The following is a 26162-nucleotide window of genomic DNA, read 5'->3' as shown; positions in this document are numbered from 1 at the left end:
GTTCCACAGAGATGTTGCAACGTATGAGAAAGTCCTTTCCCGAAAGTACAAGTAGGAACACCAGATAGTGACAAGGTGATGTTGAGATCGTAGACTTCGTAGAGGAGATTACATTGGTAAGAGCTCATATCTACTTTCTACAATCATGATAACTAAAATACACATATCCATCCAAAACTATTTTTCTACAGCAAAACAAATCTTTAAAAAACAGATTCCAATGGTTTGGTGTTTCTTGATCTTAATTAGACTTAATTAACTCAAAAGAAGCAATAGGAACTGTTGCTGTTAAACAGATTTTAGAGACATCATGCCAACAGCATTAAATGCAAAAAACAGACCACAAATGTCAGCTTGTAAGAAGGACATTAGAGAAAGACGTGCCAGGATTATTACAGTTTCATCTGCCGCACGTTAATGGGCTGCAAGGGAGACGCTATGGTATATGACTGACTCTCCAAGCTTAAGTCTAAGTCCGCTAAAAGCATTTCATCGTTAAGAAAACAGCTCACTCCTGTTGATTCTTTGTTACAGCCCTATTAGAGACAATATTTGGGTTTCCGGTGTTGCGTCCAAAAGCTTGCTGTAACAATGGACATATTCTCCCAAGGTCATTCTCTTGACCGAAGGTCAGCAAAACAAATATCCAGCACCATGTGGGCTACATGTCACACGACGACAATCACGTTATCACGCACATCACTTGGGTGGCAATGTTTCTGAAGATAAGACAACACCTTTTTCTATTTGTGGTTGACAGACTTGACTTGAGCTTTTAATAAAAGACACAATCTGATGATTAAATGTAAATGGTCTTAATTTATTTTGATTTTCCTAGCCGTTTCAACTCATCATGCTTAAACAGACGAGAAAAATATAAATTTTCAACAACAAAAAAATCATACAAAATGATAGTATCTGTAAACATTATAAATAATAATAGATCAAAAGAATCTGTATGGTCTCCAGCCACAGCAGACTGACAAAGACAATGCAGCCTTGTATAAGTACATAGACATGTGGGTGAGTGAGTGAGTGAGTTGGGTTTAACGCCGCTTTGAACAGTATTCTAGTAATATCACATCATGTCAGCTTAATCCCGAAGTGATGCAGGTCTTAGACGTTTACCACTTTGGTGAAACCCACGAGCACAGGTATGGGGTGCTGACAAACCTAGAAACATAATCGGGGCGAACTGGGATTCAATTACAGGGTCGTGGGTTTCTGGCATGCCCAAGGGATTATGGTGCCTTAGACAACGGGGCCACCCGTGGTTGGTTGGTTGGTTTGTTGTTTATCACCGCACTCCGCAATATTCCAGTTATATGACGGCGGTCTGTAAATAATCGAGTCTGGACCAGACAATCCAGTAATTAATATCATGAGCATCGATCCACGCAATTCGGATCGATGATATGCATCAACCAAGTCAGCGAGCCTGACCACCCGATCCCGTTAGTCGCCTCTTACGACAAGCATAGTCACCTTTTACAGCAAGTATGGGTTGCTGAAGATCTATTCTACCCCAGAATCTTCACGGGTCGGGTCACCCGTGCCCCTACATAGACATATAGCTGCAAAAACACTGAACATCCGACCATGTGATCTCCAGCATCCCATGCTTGTCGTCAGAGGCGACTAAAGGGATCGGGTGGTCAGGCTCGCTGAATATTGCTGAGTGTGGCGTTGATCAACAAACAACTGAACATCATGCCCTCTAAACAGTACCAGCATTTACTATTTCCCACTCAGTATTTTCCATGATTCTATGAAGCAAAGAAAATCACATAAAGATGTAAGTAGCAAACAACAATGTCTCCATCACCTGCTCTAACATCAACAAGATGGAGTACTGTGAACTCTTGTTAAAATAGTGAGTGAGTGAGTGAGTGAGTGAGTGAGTATGGTTTTACGCCGCTTTTAGCAATATTCCAGCAATATCACGGCGGGGGACACCAGAAATGGGCTTCACACATTGTACCCATGTCGGGAATCGAACCTGGGTCTTCGGCGTGACGAGCGAACGCTTTAACTACTAGGCTACCTGACCGCCCCTGTTTAAATAGTGAGTGAGTGAGTGAGTATCGGGTTATTATGCCACTTTTAGAAATATTTCAGCAAGATCACAACATGGGACACCAGAAATATGCTTCACACATTGTACCCATATTGGGAATCGTACCCGGCCCCGCGTGACAAGCAATTGCTTTAACCACTAAACTACCCAACAAAACCCAAAATATTTAGAGCACATATTTCTATTTTTATTACTAACATATGATTGCTATGCTGCACCTGATATAATATTAAGAAAACTACTGAAATAAACGGTGTGAGAAATTCCAGAAGTATATATAGACCTGTGAAGATCTGGAATAGAGTAGGTGAAAGGCGACTATGTTTGTCGAAAGAGACGACTAACGGGATCAGGTGGTCAGGTTCAAGGACTTGGTTGATGCATGTCATCGTATCCCAATTACGTGGATCGATGCTCATGATGTCTATCACTGGATTGTCTGGTCCAGACTCAAATATTTACAGACTGCCATCATATAGCTGGAATATTGCTGAGTGCAGCGTTAAAAAACAAACAAACAAAACTTCGCTATATTCGGTAGTTTACGTACGTGGACAGAAACAAGGCAAGACAACACTAAAAAACAACCTATTACATTTCCGTGACGTGATAAATGTTGAAAATACATTCTAACCATCAAAACAGCTCTTACAACTAGTGAGAGAGCTTTGGAGCCATTCTTAACAGGAATCCTATAGGGTTTTCATTCACAAAGGATTTTGATGAAACACACTCATCAAAAGTAGACGCTTCATCATGTTAATCAAGGATTTATGGCACAGATTTTAATCTTCTCGTTGACTCATACAAGTTGGAGGCAGTTATCTTTAATGGGACGGGTCAGCTGGAGAGAACAGGAGGATGAATCACTGAAAAAACTCGCAAGGACCTAGGGATAATATCCTCAATAAAAAGCATCTCTAGCAAATCTGCCTCACAAGCAGGGTTATGGACAAACGAGCACTTGGACCAATACCTGGTGATCCTTTGGGGGACGGAATTCTTTCTCATAGATCCTAAAAACTTTTCAGTCCCTCACACGCTCCATCACCAGGGCTCCGCTACAAATATACTTTCCGAAAACTATTCTTACAGCCAAGACAAATCTCTAGTTTGGTGATTTTTATGGATAGCATGGCAAGCTACAGGAATTTAAATGATTTATTGTTTGGCTTTGAGGTTCATTTCAAATGAAAGCAAATTGTTAACAAAATGAAAATATATGAATCACTGTTGATCTACAAAATATATATTTTCAAACAAACAGTAATTTCATTTTTACTTCTTCAAAAATGTGAGCAGACTCATCATTAAGACGAACAAAACTTTCATCTAAAAATTACAAGTCCCCTAAATATATGGTCAGTCCCAACTTTGAACATGTTGAACAAATAAATAAATGTATGAAATGTATGAAATGTATGAAAATTAATCCTTTCAACATTTCACTTTGGTCTGTCTCTAAAAATAGATATTTAACCTCAAAACAAAGCAAAACGTTATTTCCTTGCACTACAACAAGAAACCCTGATGATAAAAGACAAGCTAACTATGAATATATTTTAGTGAAATTATACTGATAATCACCAATCTTTTGTTCAACAACACAATTTATTACCAGAATTACCAGTTAAGCCGAATTTTAACGGTAAAAACTGGTCATTACTGGTAACACTGGACATGTCACAATATGAGGGTCTGGATGGGGTGTACAAGACAGCGGTATGTCAAATTTGGGACCTTTAGTCAGTCGTCATCATTAGTAAAAAAAAGGCTTGAATAGAGGACAAGTTGTCAAGTTGAATCTAAAATGTGAAATCATGTTTATGTGAATTCGGATCGTAAGTCTGTAGGGAAACATCGGGACAGTTGGTCCTGCTTGTTGTGCTGTTAGATCAAGAAATATACAGCTTTTATGCGATTTTAGTACAAATTCGATACATAGAAACATTTTAATTTATCTGAAGCATCTTTTGTATGCTATTAAACCATTGTGATGACGTCACGCTGTTGTTGTTACAGTGGATTCCAAGACAGGAAATCACTAACCATTCTGAACATTAACGTGCAAGTAAATCGGTCCCAACTGTAGGTCATCATGCACAATAACAGAGAAATTTTCTATCAACCATGTCATGGTTTAAGCCAGAGAGATCTCTTGAATCCATTGATTTTACTTCCAGAATCAAAAGGTTGTGAAGGGGCAAGCTGATTCTACTTCAGAGTCAACAGATTCGAATAATTTCCCCATTACATCTCGTGCGATAGAAATATGACTCAATATAGCCTTTTTTAGTTGTTATTGCTATACAGTACATCCAATCAGGACCGTCCAATATGTAATACATATTCGTGACTGAGGATTCTGGGTCAAAATATGGATCCCTAGTGTGATGTGTCAGCAGAGATTGCTGTACATGGGAGTTTAGTTGTGGTGACTGTCGGTGGCAGGAACTGACTGAAACACTCGTAAAATGTTGAGTAGTCATGGCCAGATTTAGCGACCACCATCGGCAGTCAGTCAATTAGAGCCACATTGTTGTTGACAGGCTTGATTGTTCAAGAAGTTTCAGTATAGGCCAGTTTCTAGAAGGCTGCCTTTACGACAAGGTTCAAGGCCTTTTCACAACGAACAAACAATGGTTGTTTTTGTTTTGTTTGTTGTTTAACACCACACTGAGCATTATTCCAGCTACGATGATATGCATCAACCAAGTCTGCGAGCCTGACCACCCGATCCCGTTAGTCGCCTTTAACGACAAGCATGGTCTCCTTTTACAGCAAGCATGGGTTGCTGAAGACCTGTTGTACCCCCGATCTTCACGGGTCACGAATATTAGTCTGCAATTGTTGAATATCAGAGAATATTCCATAAATCCTGACAAACAGATGCAAAAGTAACTGACCATGCCATCATACACTTTTCCTAACCACTGATTTTACTACAACTATACATACGTGGACATTATCTGCACAAACATGTACAATAGAACTAACCATGCCATCATACACTTTTCCTAACCACTGGATTTTACTACAAGGTGAGGTGAAATGGGGTTTAATGTCGTGTCCAAGATTATTGCACTCATATAGCGACGTGCATGCACGTGTATGTGTGTGTGTGTGGCTGCTTGTACTAGTCCGGACTGATGCCGATTTATAGTGCTAGCACACTGAGATACCATGCTGCAGTTTAACATGAATACCCCACTCAGACACAGTATACTGACTCCGAGCCGACCAGTCCTTGTTTTTGCCCCTTAATGCCGAGCGCCAGACAGGGTAACAACAAGTTCCATCTTTTAACGTCTTTTGGTATAACGCGGCTGGGGATCGAACCCCGGACCTTCCGCTCTCCCGGCGGACGCTCTACCATTAGACCACGGAGGCGATTTTACTACAACTGTACAACGTGGACATTATCTGCACAAACATATACAATGGAACTAACCTTGCCATTATACACTTTTCCTAACCACTGATTTTGCCACAACTGTTTATCTGGGCCAGCCAGTCACTCTCTGCTCTGTGTGTGATTCAAGAGCAAGTCAACAGCCTATTGTCTGTCTGTCTGTTCATGTTAAAAACATTAGCACTAGGATGAAATACATTGCTTGTAGTAACTTGTAGAAAATTAACTGCAGTGTAACCAGATGGTGGAGGTAATTACGCAAGTACTAATGACATCATTGAAGGCATGTTCTCAGAAGTGTCATCAAATGAACTCCAGCAGAGAACAATGAGGGAAGGTGTTAACGAGCATGCTGGACAGGTAACACAATAGATAACGAGCTCCAGGTTTTTCACAGCTGAGTGATATCTTTCACAGCCAACTCAGCTGTCAGGAACACAATGGTCAGGTGTGACGTCGTGAGTTCACGACGTCACATCATCATCATCATCATCATCATCATCATCATCATCATCATCATCATCACAATCACCATCATCATCATTTATGGATGAAAAGAAACATTATTATATATTCTTATGGAAACATATGTCAGGCAATATTTTCAGTTTTGTACTGTGAAAGTGAATTTTTAAGCCACTTTTTAACAAACGTTAGCAATATCACAGCAGGGTTGGTTGATTGGTTGCTCAATGCCTCACTCAGCAATATTCCAGCTATATGATGGCATTTTGTAAATAATCAAGTCTGGACCAGACAATCTGGTGACTGGCCTAATGAGCATCGATCCACACAGTTGGGATCGATGACATGCATCAACCAAGTCAGCGAGCCTGAACACCCGATCCCGTTAGTCGCCTCTTACGGCAAGCAGGGGTTGCTGTAGACCTATTCTCTACCCAGATCTTCATGGGCATAACACAGTGCGGACACCATGAAAAGCCACCTACTGAGGTGCATACCTGTGATATCAGCCACACTTCTAGCACCTGCTCTGTGACAAGGCTACAATGTCACAGGTGACAATATTGATTACAATAACCATGATAAACACAATGACCACACTATCATCACAAAGAGAACACTCTCAACACTATTCTGAGTGAGTGAGTGAGTGAGTGAGTGAGTGAGTGAGTGAGTGAGTGAGTGAGTTTGGTTTAAAGCCACTTTGAACAGTATTCCAGTATCACAGCGCGTCAGCTTAATTTAGGAGGAATGATGCAGGGTTAGATGTTTGACACTTTCAAGAAACCTATGAGCAAGGGTATGGTGCTGACAAACCTAGAAACATAATCTGGGTGAATTGGGATTTGAACATGATCATCGGTTTCTGGCGTGCCCAAGGGATGCAACCCTGCACAGCAGTTGTGGCAGCTTCGATGACTGTGTAACTCCCCAACTCTATTCTGAAGAAGGGTTCCACATGAAAACGGCCTGAAACTATTTCAAACCAAACCAGAAAGTAGAACTGTGTTCTCTCAGCATTGCAAAATCTCCTGTGTTGGAAAAAGTTACAGGTATCCTGAAATTCCTTTAACTAGAACGTGAAAGCCATCTGTGAAAAGGGCAACGATTCACATTACCCAAATTCCCTAGCTATCTACCATCATTGCGAGCATCAAGGCATCAGTGTCTGCAAGACGCCTATAGCGTCTCTTGTGTCTGCGATTGTGGTCATTAGTCGGGTTTGACTAGCTGATGTACAGGATGGGGAGTGGCAGGATGGCAGTGCCTGAAATTTGGGAATTTGGGTGTGCCGAGATCATGGAATTTTTCATATAAATAAATTATTCCTAAAAGTACTGGGAAAACATTAGCCTCTGGTTTTACAACAAAAGCACATTTTTTGTAGGCATTGCTGTATGTCCTAAAAAAGGTGTTGTAAACAAAACAGCTCTTCTGTTCCTGAACTTTGTTGAGGCAGGGCCTGATTCATATCCCATCTCAAACAAACATCAACACTCCCCCATCTGCCATCCCAGACTCATACATGGCCTGTCCCTTAGCTGTGTGTGTGAGTGTGAGTGTGAGTGTGTGTGCCTCTGTGTGTGAGTGTGAGTGTGTGTGCCTCTGTGTGTGCAAGTGCCTGTGTGTGTGCCTGTGCCTGTGTGTGTGTGTCTGTGTATATGTGTGTGTGTGCCTGTGCCTGTGTGTGTGTGTGTGTCTGTGTGTATATGTGTGTGTGTGTATATGTGTGTGTGTGTGTGTGTCTGTGTGTGTGTGTGCGTGCGTGTCTGTGTGTGCCTGTGAGCGTGTGCCTGTGCCTGTGTGCACGCCTGTGCCCCTGTGTATGTGTGTGCCTGTGTGCGTGTTGCTTGCCTGTGTGAGTGCATGCATGTGCCTGTGTGCGTGCGTGTGTGTATGCCTGTGTCAGACACACTTAATGTCAAGCACCAGGCAGGGTAAAAACAAGTACCATCTTTCAACATCTTTTGGTATGACGAGGCCCCAACCTTCCACGAGGGGGGACACTCTACCACTAGACCACGGAGGCAGTCCCCTTAGCTGGGAACACTTAAGGGGGTCGTGTGTTGGGGGGAGAGAAACATTAGAACCTGACTCAGGAGAGCCATCAAGTGAATGCTTTATTACATCACAGTAGAGACTGTGTGGTAGCCTAGTGGTAAAAGTGTTTGCTAGCCACACCAAAAATCCAGGTTCAATTCCCCAACCTGTATCACAATATATTGATACACAAAACATGTTTTGCAAATCCACAGCTATGAACACATACTCATAGGTTGCTTGCATACAAATATGCATGAACGTCAATACGACAAGGGCACAACAACGTGTGTAATTACCCAATATATCTCTATACTGATCTCTCATGACCTATACAAAACTCAGTTGCACTGAATAATGCACAAAGGCGCTCTGGCTGGCTCATTGCAACTGACACACTGATGTGAGGTCATGTGACACACTTCGGAAAATACATGAACAGTTGCAAATTACAAGTCACCTGAAACAGCATTTAATGTTTTGTTTTGTTTGTTGTTTAACAGTGAGTGAGAGGTTTTACGCCGCTTTTAGCAATATTCCAGCAATATCACGGCGGGGGACACCAGAAATGGGCTTCACACATTGTACCCATGTCGGGAATCGAACCTGGGTCTTCGGCGTGACGAGCGAACATTGTTGTTTAACACTGCACTCAGCAATATTCCAGCTATATGTGTTCTCTGTCATGACTTTTACAGCAAGCATAGTCGCCTTTTACAGCAAGCATAGTCGCCTTTTACAGCAAGCATAGTCGCCTTTTACAGCAAGCAAAGTCGCCTTTTACAGCAAGCATAGTCGCCTTTTACAGCAAGCATAGTTGCCTTTTACAGCAAGCATAGTCGCCTTTTACAGAAAGCATAGTCGCCTTTTACAGCAAGCATAGTCGCCTTTTACAGCAAGCATAGTCACCTTTTACAGCAAGCATAGTTGCCTTTTACAGCAAGCATAGTTGACTTTTACGGCAAGCATGGGTTGCTTTAAAATGATTGAGAACGTTTTGGTGTCACTCTTAGAAAACAAATATAATATCATGATTGGAAGCAGTCCTCAACAACTTACATCACACACTGTACCAGTATGGAGAATCAAACCCAGGTTTTGGGTGTGATGTACAAACGAACGCCTTACCCATTAAGCCACCTTCCATAACAGAACATGAAAACTGCAGAATTGAGACAATTGCCAACACAGCAGAAAATCTATTGCGTCAGTTTGTAAAGTAGTGAAATAAAATACCCCCAAATGAGCCCAAAACATGCACATATCATGTAATCTTGGCATCAACATAAGGCTGCTATTATTGTAAAAGTCAAAAACCAGGAAGTCAGTATGGCTGTTCCATACTCCTCCCCATCTTATTGCTGCAGCATCACTTGCTTCTCGACTACCTGCTCACCTGCCTCCTTCAAGCTTATTGTATTCCATTGCCGTGACAACAACAAAGCGGACCACTTTTTACATCTTCACGTGTGTTGACATATTTGCTTTTTCTCGTTAATTTAGTTTCGTTGTGACAAGAGCTCAAGATAGAGACGCTAACAGCTACAGGAGCCCTGTATCTTGGCATTTTGGCAAATTTCATTACGGAGATGGAAATTTGTAAGTCATTTATTTATAGGACAAGCAAAAAGGTTGGCATGGCACCAGGATAAATGTGCTCTTTAGGTAGAGATCAAATCCTTCAGTTATTATCTGTGTTGCCTCATGGCAATTAGGTTGACTACAGGATTTAATAGATGGTTCCTTTACCTGTTTACGCGAATCATGCTTAGCCCGGCTACTATCGCCAATATCACTTTTTTATTTCCATGTTTACATTTGGACCTGTGAATTACATCTTGGATAATCATTTTGCATGATTGATGATGGTTGTTCTTGTTTTGTTTGTTTGTTGTTCAACGCCAGACACTGTAATATGACGCAGTCCGTAAATAATCGAGTCTGGACCAGACAATCCAGTAATTGATCTCATGAGCATCGATCCACGCAATTGGGGTCGATGACATGCTTCAACCAAGTCAGCGAGCCTGACCACCCAATCCCGTTAGTCGCATCTTACGACAAGCATAGTCGCCCTTTACGGCAAGCATGGGATGCTGAAGACCTATTCTTCACAGGTCAATTTATTAGTGATGAGAATCCAAGTAGTTGGTCACACTGAATGTTTTTATATAAATCATGTTTTTATTACCCTAAAGTTTGCAACTATCCTTCCACATTTTATTTTATTTTATTTTATTTTATTATTTTATTTTATTTTATTTTATTTTATTTTATTTTATTTTATTTTATTTTATTTATTTTATTTTATTTTATTTTATTTTATTTTATTTTATTTATTTTATTTTATTTTATTTTATTTTTTTGTTTGTTTGTTTGTTTGTTGTTTAACATCGCACTCAGCAATATTCCAGCTATATGCGAACAGTCTGCAAATGGGATATGATGACATGCATCAACCAAGTCAGCGAGCCTGACCAACCGATCCCGTTAGTCATCTATTACGAAAAGCATAGTCGCCTTTAACGGTAAGCATGGGTTGCTGAGGACCTATTCTACACTGGATGTTCCATTTCTACTTTCAATTAATCATACATTATATCCAAAAATTGCAATATTAGATAAACATAAGTCTCAAAATGGGACTTTGCATAAAATGAGTCCAAATGTGCCATGTGTCTCAGTAATAAATATGAATTGAAGCTTATCAATCATATTTTTGTGTGGTCCTTAGATACTGTGAGTGAGTGAGTGAGTGAGTGGGTGGGTGGGTGAGTGAGTGAGTGAGTGCGACCATGTTACGATTGAATACACCGATATGGTTTACAACAGTATAGCACTTTCATGTATTTCAGGAGATTCTGGTCAGAGACATTAAACACTGTTCAACACCGAAAAAATAGTATCCCTATCAAAAATTGAGTTGCACATAAACAACAAGAGTCATCCCAAGATGACAAACCCCTCTAGCCCTCAATGGCAAAAGCCACTACTTCAGCCCCTGGTTAACACATGTCCCAAGTTCGGATGAAAAATCTTTCCCGTTTTTCATGTAATGCCCCGGAAACGAAATATGGGCGGAAGGATGGACAGACAGACTAGATGATGACTATATCCCCCTGCATTACATATTGGGGGGATAAAAGAATATAAAGAAAGAAAAAAAAATTCACATAAAACTAAACGATGACACATAGTCATAGCATAACATCAACCATTATAAGTCTCATCTCATGCAGATTTATCACACAGTCAGTTGTGTCCAAAACCCAGGGAGAGCTAATTGCCTTTTGAGAAGATCTGATACTGTCTATATCTTATGACACAAGGAGCTACAGCCAGCAATTACTGGGATATAAAACTGTTATAGACCAGCAAGACGAGACAGCCAGCACCATGGAACCAATAATCAACACCAAGCACAGCACTGAAAACACTACTGTTACAATGTAGCACTGTTTCAACGTTGTTGCAGTGACAAGAGCAATAACAGCCTTGATAAAGCCCCTATAGGATGAGGAGACAGAGAGCCAGTATATCAGTGATAACCACTACCTTGTCACAGAAAATACAGTTGCACCAAATATCCAGGGCTGAATGTGCTCCTCGACAATGACTCCTTTCATGAAGCGACAGCATGATATGTTTTATATGTCTGACTGACCACAGATATTAATCAATTTGTTTGGCTCCATGATTATATTTTAATCCTGTTAGCTGGAAACAAAGATCCCAAGAGAAATATGTTTTTAAATATTTTTTAATGCTTTGGCAGTTTTCTATTTCCCTCTTACTGCTTATTGTCAGAGAGTAAATATTGTAAATGAAAGAAAATATCAATGATAATTGTAATCAGGGCAACAAAACTATTAATATCATTATTACTGAGCAACAACAGCATAATAATAATAATAATAATAATAATAATAATAATAATAATGATGATGATGATGATGATGATGTCCGGTTGTGCCAGGATCCCCCAAACTCTTATCATCATCATCATCATCATCATCATCATCATCATCATCATCATCCACACAGCACATTCATGTCAATGGTGCAAACAAGTCATAACAGGTTAAAATAATAATAATTGTCTGATTGTGCCAGGATGCCCCAAACCCTCTTTGCTGCACTTATCTATTTTAATTTGCATCCTCATCATACAAACAGCACATTTGTGTTAATGGTGCAGGTTAAAACATTGTTAAACCAGATCAAACATCCTACAGAAATATCCCAACAACCTTCCAAGAGCGTAAGAGTAACTTGTCCTGCTTAAACATGCATTAAACTAACATGTCGTGGTGCTAACTTCTCTGTAACGCCCGGCCCCCTCGTTCCCTGCAACAAAACATGACAAGTTCCACTCCAAGGTGCTGAAGTGGTAATTGATGGTGGCTAACGAGTGGCTAGTCCAGCAACCAAGGGTAGCTTGATTGTGCTACATGTCAGGGAACTGGTTGCATATCACAGCGATGGCCATGCAGAGGTGATAGACCAGAAACACTGATTTCCTCGTCTAACCTGCCGCGGCTTAACCCACACAAATCTGGTTTGTGATGAGGGCTGATTTAGGAACCTTCCCCATGACACACTGAAATGGTCAATTTCCTGGTTGCACTATAAACAAGGTATACAAAAATACACGGTCGTGGTACTTGAGTCTGTCTCGTAAGTCATTATGTATACACTATAATACATGGACCTGTGGTTTCAATTCCACAGCTCTCAACATTACATCCAGTATACAGACTGCCCTGGTTCTCATAAGCGGGGGTGTGTGGGGGTGGGGGTGTGTGGGGGTGGTGGATCAGTGACTGAGTGTGGGGGGGGGCATAGTTTTAGTTTGTTTCTTGTTTAACGCTGTACTCAGCAATATTCCAGCTATAAGACGGCGGTCTGTATATAATCGAGTCTGGACCAGACAATCCAGTGATGGACATCATGAGCATTGATCCACGTAATTGGGATACGATGACATACATCGACTGAGTCAATGAACCTGACCACCCAATCCTGTTGGTCGCCTCTTATGACAAGCATAGCTGCCTGTTACAGCAAGCATGGGAAAATTTCACAAAACTAAACATGGAGAATTTCACAAAACTAAACATGGTGAATTCACAATACTAAACATGGAGAATTTCACAAAACTAAACATGGAGAATTTCACAAAACTAAACATGGAGAATTTAACAAAACTAAACATGGTGAACTCACAATACTAAACATGGAGAATTTCACAAAACTAAACATGCTAAACTGCTGACCAAGCAGATCTACCTTCTCACATGTCATAAACCACAACATATACGCTGAAACAGCACTATCAGAGTAGTGTGGCCTAATTATTGAATACTTTTTTTTCAAATTTCAGAGCTTATGATTACAATCAAATCCATTAGGGTCTATTTTGTTTATAACCACTTCAATCTAGCTCTGCCAGACCACAGAATAATAAACAAACCAAGAGAGTGTTTTAAGGAACATCAGAGTGAGGTCCTCCTGGCTAAGCCCCAGCGCCAAGGACGAGATACTCGACACACAGGTGCATCTGTGTCAGTTAATTACATAATATTTACATGTCAGACTGCAGGCGTTTTAATGCATCATCTCATAATACCAGCCCATTATTATTTTGTTGGGGGGAGGGGGGGGGGGGGCATACTTTTAGTTTGTTGTTTTACACCACACTCAGCAATATTCCAGCTGTATGATGGCGGTCTGTAAATAATCGAGGCTGGACAAGACAATCCATTGATTGACATCATGAGCATTGATCCATGTAATTGGGATACGATGACATGCATCATTGAGACAAGCATGGATTGCTGAAGACCAATTCTCACCAAGATCTGCACGGAGGAGACAAGCATGGGTTGCTGAATACCAATTCTAACCCAGATCTGCACGGAGGAGACAAGCATGGGTTTCTGAAGACCAAATCTAACCCGGATCTTCACAGGGAGACAAGCATGGGTTGCTGAAGACCAATTCTAACCCAGATCTTCACAGGGAGACAAGCATGGGTTGCTGAAGACCAATTCTAACCCAGATCTGCATGGAGGAGAAAAGCATGGGTTGCTGAAGACCAATTCTAAACCAGATCTTCACAGGGAGACAAGCATGGGTTGCTGAATACCAATTCTAACCCAGATCTGCACGGAGGAGACAAGCATGGGTTGCTGAAGACCTATTCTAACCCAGATCTTCACAGGGAGACAAGCATGGGTTGCTGAATACCAATTCTCACCAAGATCTGCACGGAGGAGACAAGCATGGGTTGCTGAAGACCAAATCTAACCCGGATCTTCACAGGGAGACAAGCATGGGTTGCTGAAGACCTATTCTAACCCAGATCTTCACAGGGAGACAAGCATGGGTTGCTGAAGACCAATTCTAACCCAGATCTGCATGGAGGAGAAAAGCATGGGTTGCTGAAGACCAATTCTAACCCAGATCTTCACAGGGAGACAAGCATGGATTGCTGAAGACCAATTCTAACCCAGATCTGCATGGAGGAGACAAGCATGGGTTGCTGAAGACCAATTCTAACCCAGATCTTCACAGGGGGAGACAAGCATGGATTGCTGAAGACCAATTCTAACCCAGATCTGCACGGAGGAGACAAGCATGGATTGCTGAAGACCAATTCTAACCTAGATCTGCACGGAGGAGACAAGCATGGATTGCTGAAGACCAATTCTAACCCAGATCTGCACGGAGAAGACAAGCATGGGTTGCTGAAGACCAAATCTAACCCGGATCTTCACAGGGGGAGACAAGCATGGATTGCTGAAGACCAACTCTAACCCAGATCTGCACGGAGGAGAAAAGCATGGGTTGCTGAAGACCAATTCTAACCCAGATCTTCACAGGGAGACAAGCATGGGTTGCTGAAGACCAAATCTAACCCAGATCTGCACGGGAGGAGACAAGCATGGGTTGCTGAAGACCAATTCTAACCCAGATCTGCACGGAGGAGACAAGCATGGGTTGCTGAAGACCAATTCTAATCCAGATCTGCACGGGAGGAGACAAGCATGGGTTGCTGAAGACCAATTCTAATCCAGATCTGCACGGGAGGAGACAAGCATGGGTTGCTGAAGACCAATTCTAACCCAGATCTTCACAGGGAGACAAGCATGGGTTGCTGAGGACTAATTCTAACCTAGATCTTCATAGGGAGACAAGCATGGGTTGCTGAAGACCAATTCTAACCCAGATCTTCACAGGGAGACAAGCATGGGTTGCTGAAGACCAATTCTAACCCAGATCTTCACAGGGAGACAAGCATGGGTTGCTGAAGACCAATTCTAACCCAGATCTTCACAGGGAGACAAGCATGGGTTGCTGAAGACCAATTCTAAACCAGATCTTCACAGGGGGAGACAAGCATGGATTGCTGAAGACCAATTCTAACCCAGATCTGCACGGAGGAGACAAGCATGGATTGCTGAAGACCAATTCTAACCTAGATCTGCACGGAGGAGACAAGCATGGATTGCTGAAGACCAATTCTAACCCAGATCTGCACGGAGAAGACAAGCATGGGTTGCTGAAGACCAAATCTAACCCGGATCTTCACAGGGGGAGACAAGCATGGATTGCTGAAGACCAACTCTAACCCAGATCTGCACGGAGGAGAAAAGCATGGGTTGCTGAAGACCAATTCTAACCCAGATCTTCACAGGGAGACAAGCATGGGTTGCTGAAGACCAAATCTAACCCAGATCTGCACGGGAGGAGACAAGCATGGGTTGCTGAAGACCAATTCTAACCCAGATCTGCACGGAGGAGACAAGCATGGGTTGCTGAAGACCAATTCTAATCCAGATCTGCACGGGAGGAGACAAGCATGGGTTGCTGAAGACCAATTCTAATCCAGATCTGCATGGGAGGAGACAAGCATGGGTTGCTGAAGACCAATTCTAACCCAGATCTTCACAGGGAGACAAGCATGGGTTGCTGAGGACTAATTCTAACCTAGATCTTCATAGGGAGACAAGCATGGGTTGCTGAAGACTAATTCTAACCTAGATCTTCATAGGGAGACAAGCATGGGTTGCTGAAGACCAATTCTAACCCAGATCTTCACAGGGAGACAAGCATGGGTTGCTGAAGACCAATTCTAACCCAGATCTTCACAGGGAGACAAGCATGGGTTGCTGAAGACCAATTCTAACCCAGATCTTCACAGGGAGACAAACATGGGTTGCTGAAGACCAATTCTAACCCAGATCTGCACGGGAGGAGACAAGCATGGGTTGCTGAAGACCAATTCTAACCCAGATCTGCACGGGAGGAGACAAGCATGGGTTGCTGAAGACCAATTCTAACCCAGATCTTCACAGGGAGACAAGCATGGGTTGCTGAAGACCAATTCTAACCCAGATCTTCACAGGGAGACAAGCATGGGTTGCTGAAGACCAATTCTAACCCAGATCTGCACGGAGGAGACAAGCATGGGTTGCTGAAGACCAATTCTAACCCAGATCTTCACAGGGAGACAAGCATGGGTTGCTGAAGACCAATTCTAACCCAGATCGTCACAGGGAGACAAGCATGGGTTGCTGAAGAACAATTCTAACCCAGATCTTCACAGGGAGACAAGCATGGGTTGCAGAAGACCAATTCTAACCCAGATCTTCACAGGGAGACAAGCATGGGTTGCTGAAGACCTATTCTAACCCAGATCTGCACGGAGGAGACAAGCATGGGTTGCTGAAGACCTATTCTAACCCAGATCTTCACAGGGAGACAAGCATGGATTGCTGAAGACCAATTCTCACCCAGATCTTCACAGGGAGACAAGCATGGGTTGCTGAAGACCAATTCTAACCCAGATCTTCACAGGGAGACAAGCATGGGTTGCTGAAGACCAATTCTAACCCAGATCTTCACAGGGAGACAAGCATGGGTTGCTGAAGACCAATTCTTACCCAGATCTTCACAGGGAGACAAGCATGGGTTGCTGAAGACCAATTCTTACCCAGATCTTCACAGGGAGACAAGCATGGGTTGCTGAAGACTAATTCTAACCCAGATCTTCACAGGGGGAGACAAGCATGGGTTGCTGAAGACTAATTCTAACCCGGATCTTCACAGGGAGACAAGCATGGGTTGCTGAAGACCAATTCTTACCCAGATCTTCACAGGGAGACAAGCATGGGTTGCTGAAGACCAATTCTAACCCAGATCTTCACAGGGGGAGACAAGCATGGGTTGCTGAAGACCAATTCTTACCCAGATCTTCACAGGGAGACAAGCATGGGTTGCTGAAGACCAATTCTTACCCAGATCTTCACAGGGAGACAAGCATGGGTTGCTGAAGACCAATTCTAACCCAGATCTTCACAGGGAGACAAGCATGGGTTGCTGAAGACCAATTCTAACCCAGATCTTCACAGGGAGACAAGCATGGGTTGCTGAAGACCAATTCTAACCCAGATCTCCACAGGGAGACAAGCATGGGTTGCTGAAGACCAATTCTAACCCAGATCTGCACGGAGGAGACAAGCATGGGTTGCTGAAGACCAATTCTAACCCAGATCTTCACAGGGAGACAAGCATGGGTTGCTGAAGACCAATTCTAACCCAGATCTTCACAGGGAGACAAGCATGGGTTGCTGAAGACCAATTCTAACCCAGATCTTCACAGGAGGAGACAAGCATGGGTTGCTGAAGACCAATTCTAACCCAGATCTTCACATGCAGTCAGCAGCCCCCTCCCTACTGAGTCCTGTTGTCATGATCATGTCGTCATCATCAGATGTACATGAATCAATAAGCTGAAACTTAATCCAACCCAAGAAACCAGAGCTCTTCAGTCCTTCTCTTCTTCCTAATACAGACAGCTGCCGAGCTAGATTACCCCGACAAAAAGTCCGAACAAATGTCACATGTTTGTGAAAATGAAAACAAATCAGTTTGGAGACAACTTTCTCCATGCCCCAAAACATTTATCTCCACTGGTTCTATGCTCAAACAATTAACAGGAAAGGAAGCATTTTTTAGACTTTTCTTTTTTTTAATTTAAAACTATAACAAGGTAATAAGCCTCTTGGGAACTGTGGCTTCAAGTCCTAGAACGTTGAGTCTTAACATTTAAGAACATGGTGTCACAGACATGTGTGCAAGTGAAGGCTATATGTACACTAGGTATTATCAACAACAAGAGTAATTGTCATCATCAACAAAAGTGTTATCCTTCCCAAAGTGTAAACTGTTATCCTAAATACTGTGTTCGACGTAATAAGCACCCAGGGTGCTCTCAAATGAGTAATAGGGGGCTCTTATTAGAATATTATTTTGGTGAAAGAGATGAAAGATCGTTAATTTCGTGTTTTATGCTTACAGCCTGTAATGATACAAAAGAAAAGTCTGTGTGTATCATACATGACAGATATATTTTTCCACAATTTAATTGCCCTTAATTAAGTGTGCATATAACACACGAGTGCGTATTATATACAAATAAATAAGTCTTTTGCACATTGATCAATCGGAAATATGCTAATTGGGATTGTTCACTAGCCAATATATTAGCAAATATTGCTGTGGGCGCTTATTAGAGCGGGGCGCTTAATACGTTGAATACGGTAAATCTAATATCCTCATCATCCTGAACAAAAGGGGTTACTGTTACCCTAAAATAAATGTAATCATTAATAAAGTGTTCTAAGCAAACATGTTACTGGTGTCCTTGATCTCATTAAAATCACGTCAGAACAACCTTTCGCGGACTTTTGCCATCCACTGAAATGACTAACAAGAAGTCGACATTAGCCAATTAGAAAGCAGCTTTCTCGAGCTTTTCAACCTGGCAACTTCCATTTCAGACTACACTTGAAAAAAATGTTAACACAGTTCTCGATTAAAATTTTGAAACCTGAAAAAACGAACATTCCAGAATGTCTAATATATGGTTGCGATTGTATGGCAGTGCTTCCCACGTACTGTTCAACGCCTCCTCCGTTCAAATGTATATCCCACGGAAGTGAGAGATAGACGATAATTTTGACGGAATCTTTTAACGTTTTCGAGGTTGCATGATTAGAAAACACATTCCAACTGTCACTTTCATGATCTGGTAAGCAACGCTTTGACTGGTCAGATGAAACTTGAAAGGTCGTTCTGACGTGACTCGTAATGGGATGTCCTCAGATCTTTGTTTAGCCATAACGAGAAATAAGATCTGATTTTAATGAGATTGCTGTTATCCTTGCCAAAAATGTTATCCTCAACAAAAGCGTTACCCTCAACATGCTCACCGGAATCCTTTATATTTTTTTAAACTGATCGTGATAAGACTCAGTTTAACAGGAAAATTTTAAGTCCATTCTGAGAGCCGCTACAAAAACATCTACCATCGTCTACAGGCAACACAGGATATAGATGTCATCCTCAAGAAAAGTGTTATTGGCAATCAACATGATGAAAGTGTTCTCTACAAAAACTTGATAAGAGTCATTTTCAATCAGAGCTATCCTAAAAAATAGTGTTCCACTCAACATGCTCCGTGTATTGTTTTTTATTTGTATGAAACTGATCATGATAAGACTCGGGTTAACAGGAAAACTTTCATGGTCACTCGCTAGCACACATCATGAAATGCCTCAAGTTACGACAGATTCTAGCTATCAGATGACCTCTGCATGTAATACACTGCACTAAACACAGGCATACAGTTCTTACTTGGCTGGAGTGAGTGAGTGAGTGAGTGAGTGAGTGAGGTGTGTGTGTGAGTGAGTGGGTAGGTGTGTGAGTGAGTGAGTGAGTGGGTAGGTGTGTGAGTGAGTGAGGTTTAATGCTACTTTGAACATTGTTCCAGTAATATCACAGTGTGTCAGCTTAATGTAGGAGAAAAGCCCGAAATGATGCAGGGTTAGATGTTTGATCTACCCAACTGGATTATGATGACATGCATCAACCGAGTCCATGAACCTGACCACTCAATCCTGTTAGTCGCCTCTTATGACAAGAATAGTCGCATGTTACAGCAAGCATGGGTTGTTGAACACATCATGGAACGCCTCAAGTTACCACCGATTCTAGCGATCAGTCAACCTCTGCATGTAACACTGCACAAAATACAGGCATACAGTTCTTACTTGGCTTAAGTGAGTGAGTGAGTGAGTGAGTGAGTGAGTGAGTTAGGTTTTTAACATCGCTTCTAACAGTATTCATGTTATATCACTGCATGTCAGCTTAATGTGGGAGGAAAGCCCGAAGTGATGCAGGTCTCGGACGTTTACCACTTCGGTGAAATCCACGAGCACGGGTATGGTGCTGACAAACCTAGAAACATAATCAGGGCGAACCGGGATTCGAACAGCCAATCATAGGTTTCTGGCGTGCTCAAGGGACGCAACTCTGCACAGCGAATAGCGGCGCCTTGGACGACTGGGCCACCCGTGCCCTCAGAAATTGAAGGAAGAGAACCTTAGTCACCAGGTGAAGGTTGAAACTGGGTGAGTACATTATATGTTAGACCAACGCTTAGACTCCGAAAAGTAGTCCTTGGGAGATGGCAGTTTCTTGTGGAAAATCTAGACTTGTAACATTGAAGACTACAGCACTGCAATAGAGACTGGTTGGAAGGGAAATAATATGGTTCAGAGTGTTTGAGACAGACTATTAATTCCTGCTCAAGACTACACTAACATTTATGATGTCTAAAAAATGCTACACTTCAGATTTCCTGGTCTGGCTCGGCCTACCAAGAGAAAATTGGTGACAATAATTTGGGAGTCACTGTCAGACAGACCACCATGATGACACACAAGATGGCAACAATCTCAGCATCCAACCGGCCCGGCTCAGACAATCAGGGACACTAACAAGGGGGATAATCCAACTTATCCAGAATCATCATGCCCATTTCAGACTGGTTATTATTATCTCGTATAACTACCAGGAAAAAACTGTAATTACCATAAACCAATTCCAACAGTTTCAATTAACGGAGATTTTTCCGACAATGGTCGTGATAAAAGCTGTCAGTGTTAATGCCCTAGAATGGAAACTGAGTATAGGATTTATATACTGTACATGATGTACCTAGGTGTGAATAGCAAGCACCCTAACCACTGAGCTATCCTACCATCCTTTTTATAACAGGTCACAAATCAGGTAAGGTGGAGCAGTGCTAGTCGCAGGATAGGGGCCTGTGTTCTGCATCCTGACTCCTGAGAGTTTCTAGGGCTTTGGTCCGCCCCACACTTAATCACATGTGATGTCTTCCTAGGCAAGTGACTTTGTTCAAAATATGGCTGCCTCTGTTCACCCTCAGAAACTGGGTACTGGGTAGGGCTATAATCAGTGTTAACCTTCCAGCATCAGACAAGGCATCTCAGGTTCTATACTCCCCAGGGAGCTGAGAATGAAAACCGAGTGCATGCTTATCCACAGACGAACATTTAGTCCCAGAAATAAAGTTATCTCGCTTAAAAATATATATCCACAAAATAAAATCCAAATGGAGCCCAGAACATTGCTTACTTTCAGGAGGCCATCTAGACTTGCCAAATCATTCTAGACTTGAGCTGGATTCATTTCTTAATTTATTCTCCAGGATCTGGGAGACACACCAACTGATCCATTGACCGGGGTAATGACATTAGCATTTGAGGATGCACCGAGTGTATGGAGGCTAAAGTAATATGTCCACTGAATGGGAAATATACTGGTGGGGGAGTGAATGTCGTTATACGCCACAGCCGGCAATATTCCGACACCACAGTTGGGTCAATAGGCAGGACATCAATTTACGGACCAGGATGTACATGCTGTGAAACAGAACATGTTTGTGAATGTTTTTTCATGCATATCTTAAATCCTTTCTGAAAGCCAATACAATAACATCTACCACTGTCAACAGACAACAGGGAATATAGTGAGTGAGTGAGTATGGTCTTACGCTGCTTTTAGCAATATTCCATCAATATCACGGTGGGGGACACCAGAAATGGGCTTCACACATTGCACCCATGTCGGGAATCGAACCTGGGTCTTCGGCGTGACGAGCGAACACTTTAACCACAAGGCTACCCGACCAGCCCTACATGGGATATAACAGACATAACACATACTACTTGATAACAACAAATGAGTGGTAATAACAGACATTAGATATAATGAAGGGACTGTAAATGTACATAATAACACATATTATGCCCACTCTCGCTCCACCCCATGTAAATGTTCAAAGTGCCTTGCTAGTGTATTTACGGTAATTGAGTGCTGATTGCTCACCCAATTTGTAACCCAGCTGAGGGTCGACGACCTGATCACCAGGGTACAAGGATAACAAATTAAGGGGGACCCTGGACATGTTGGTTTTCCACTGCTGTATTAGTCTAACATGTCTAATCGAGGGACTTCCTCAATCTTGAAGGTTGAACGCACAGGTTTAGACAATAACTCCTGGAGTTTCAGTCAAATATTGATATTGTTAGACATTTGGCAATGTTTGTATTCTATGCAATGCAATAAAGAAACAAAAGTGTGTGCATGTAATTTAAAGACCGCTAGATAGTTGGCTGCATTGTAACCATGGTAACTGATGCTGTTTCGGCCAATGGCCTACATCCATACAGAATGATAATGATGATGATGCTGAATGATGATGCTGATTTCAAACACCGCACTGGCGGATCCAGAGGGGAGTTCTGGGGGTGGCAACGTCCCTTTTTTACATCTGATGATATTTTGAATGCAAATTGTCTACCATGATTATAACATGTTAACTTGGTTGTTGAAGTAAAATTAAGAATGGAATACATAATGTGATTGTGATTTTGGGGGTAGGCTTTTGGGTGGAACTCCCCCTTCTCTCCCCCCCCTTCCTCCCCCCACTAAAGTTACAAATGGCCCAAGTGGAACTCCTGTTTTTAAAATCCAGGATCCACCACTGTGCTGTATGGGGTAGTTTGTCATACAGATCCTGATACAAATATATCCAATACAGCCCATGCAAGTCTATAATGTTTGGCAAGTCTAGATTAATGCAGTATCTGAAAATAGAGAGTCTCTGGTCACCTTTTTATTATATTTATAATTAAGATAATTTAACAACATTTTTTTCTGTAAGATATGTTCATTTCAAAAACTAGATGTTAATCTATGTATTGGGTTCCATGGTAACAAGTCAAAATGTCCACTGCCTATGTGTGGGAGGTTGGTGTGGTGTTTCATCCCCCCCGGTAAATAATTATGTTTACTCAGTGCATATCTAAACCATGGTAAAACATAAGTAAAGGTCCTCCCTCCCCCGAAAGATTATCAAGCAATAAAGTCTCTAGAAGAACGAGGTCCAACAAGGAAACGTCTGTTTGATGATAGACCAATCTTTGCCGAAAAGATATTTTCAGAATATTTGACTATATGTACCCATTTATTATATACATATCACTGGAAACAAACACAACACAGAGATCTGCATGGCTTCATCAGCGGCTGCTGATAACTATCATATCATAATCACATCAGAAGGGCACGGCTATCTGTATATAACACCTTTAACCCACTGCTCCAAAACATTCCCATGACACAGACTGTGACAGAGCATAACTTGTATTCAAATCATGTTTGTTTGTTTGCTGTTTAACACCGGACTTAGCAATATTCCAGCTATATGACTGCGACCTGTATGTAATCGAGTCTGGACAAGACAATCCAGTGATTAATATCATGAGCATTAATCCACGCAATTGGGATTAACGACATGCATCAACCGAGTCAGTGAGCCTGACCACCCGATCCCGTAAGTCACCTCTTACGACAAGCATAGTCGGCTTTTACGGCAAGCATGGGTTGCTGAAGACCTATTTTACCCTGGATCTTCACGGGTCTCAAATCAAGTAAACACACATCATTGGTGATGAAAGTTGGGTAATACTGGTGCTGGTGAACTATTAATTACTCCAATAATGTCTATGCTCGGTTGTCATAGTTTTCATGAAATGAAACAAATCTTGCAACTTATTTTCCTTAAAATAAATCAGACACAAATCATTTAACAGTAATATGGAAAAAATGACACTCGGTGCTGAAAGAGCTGTTGAAATTTTCAAATGTGCACATTGTCTCATTATAATCTAATTCAGTACTGAATGTGTGATAACACTAATTATTCTGCAAAGAGTTTAACAAAGGTATACATTCCTGGTATATATGAAGTGATAACGCTCACACAGCATTGTCTACAATATCTAGTTGTAACCATCACGGAGGCTGCACCACCTGTCAACACGTTCTATCGGCTGCATCACCAACAACATATATATATTTGTTGTAATCATGAAATCAAGTGTGTTACAGAAGTACAATCAAAACAACAGCAACGACACATACAACAGCACATCTGCGCTAAATCGACGACACACACTGAACAGTTGATGATACAGTAGCAGGTTAGGAATGGAATAATGTATCGTGTATTGACATCAGAGACGGCGAATAACATTATGATGAAGCTGAACGAGGTGGCCATCCACACACACGTTCCGGGGACTAGCGAGACAACATTGTCTCACACTGCACATCCAAATTACACGTTGAAACTGGCACATTTAGTATTTGTTGGATAGCAGGGTTGGAATTGCTCAGAATTTGTCAAGATCAATTTCTTACCGTGTTCCTTGTTTTTTCTGAGGGTCGTCGGTGGAGGACTCCATGGGCCCATTCTGTCCTGCGTTTGATGCCATCTAAAGATATTATAAAATCTTCCTGCTCCCACAGTAGTTGAACTCACTCCTCAACAGGGTGCCGGCACGTAAGACCTGGCTAAAAGCTCAATTATGTCAAATGAGAAATTCTGTCGCTCCCGGAATGGCCGATCTTCAGCACAAATGGTGATGCAAATTATCCAAGAAAATCTATCGCTTGCCGACGTTATATTTGCACGCACACAGCACCGCTACCTCCATAGAATATACAAATCCAAATGTAAGTGGTATTTACGAAATTCAAGTAAACAGACACAAAAAACGGCGTGTTTATATCGCACAACGACAAGCCAGCACCATAGTCGATGTCATGGCGGATCGGGTTGAGCTCAATTTAGCTCGCCAAAAATTCTGTCAGTGTGTAGGGCGATAGCACTCTTGCTCTTTCCGTTTCGCTGCGATTACAGACGACTAAAAATAATATCTGTGTCTAATCACCCGGATCAAGGGATGCACTTCTTAACACCGACCACTAAGGCTAAATTATGTCAGCGACAATGTCATAATACACTAGCTCGTGCGATGGTTCTGTTGTTAATAGCGAGGTCATGTGACTGACCTCCATACAATCTGAATGACGTCAAGGGGTTTCCTCGCAAGCGTGCTCCACGAGCTGTCGGGATTCCCCCAACCTATTTTGGTTTGTCTCGCGCACCTGGGCGAACCAATAATGGGATTCCCTTTCACTTTAAAGTTCATTTTATAAACTGGGTTACTTACACATTCTTTAGAATTAAACCGGAAAACAAGATTTAAATGACACAAGCAGTTTTCTTTCCTCAGAAGTAAAAGATATCTTCGTCATAGGAAGAGGGAAGTGTATTGGCAAGGTTTTAATATATCGGTCAAACTAGTGTCAACTGGTAGCTTGATATCAAGTACCGTTTGACCTCATGCATGAATTTCAATTTATTTCATTTGAAAACACTAACAGTTATCTTTTGGGATATTGACGCATGTGGCGGCTATTTTCGTTAATCATATTTCAAAATATATAATTAATGTTACACGAGGATGTTATTTTTGGTCGGTGTATTTTAGGATTTCTAATTGTTTCATTCAGCTGTTGTTAGAACTATGATTAATATATTTGGTATTCTGTTTTCCCCGAACACATGCTGCATGTTAGACAAACACTTAGTCTTTGAAAACATTAAAAAAAAAAAATGTTTGTTTTTCAAAAGAACCTTTGTCCCTCTGCTGTTTTCATGGAAACTAGACTTCGTCAGTTTGATCTAGACTTGCCTATGCTTTTAGTAAAAAATAATAATATATATACATGTATATATATATATGCATGTATTCTGAGTGAGTTAAGGGGCGGTCGGGTAGTCTAGTGGTTAAAGCGTTCGCTCGTCACGCCGAAGAACCGGGTTCGATTCCCGACATGGGTACAACGTGTGAAGCCCATTTCTGATGTCCCCTGCCATGA

The 26162-nt window shown here is 41.8% G+C and overlaps 1 protein-coding gene across 2 annotated transcripts in view; it reads right to left on the bottom strand.

The window, feature by feature from the left end:
* The window catches only part of LOC139447240 (arrestin red cell-like), a 106551-nt gene extending 81295 nt beyond the window's left edge, over nucleotides 1-25256 (bottom strand). For both annotated transcript variants that reach the window (XM_071228500.1, XM_071228501.1), the window contains exon 1: nucleotides 24636-25256. In XM_071228500.1, the coding sequence (XP_071084601.1) occupies nucleotides 24636-24709 (74 nt within the window). In that variant the 5' untranslated portion in view covers nucleotides 24710-25256. The remainder of the gene's footprint in view (nucleotides 1-24635) is intronic.
* Between the last annotated feature and the right edge of the window lie 906 nt (nucleotides 25257-26162).

This window comes from Haliotis cracherodii, unplaced genomic scaffold, assembly GCF_022045235.1.
Source record: "Haliotis cracherodii isolate W230 unplaced genomic scaffold, xgHalCrac1.p SCAF_7, whole genome shotgun sequence".
In the NCBI taxonomy this organism is placed as follows: domain Eukaryota; kingdom Metazoa; phylum Mollusca; class Gastropoda; order Lepetellida; family Haliotidae; genus Haliotis; species Haliotis cracherodii.
This window is presented reverse-complemented; position numbering and strand designations above follow the sequence as displayed.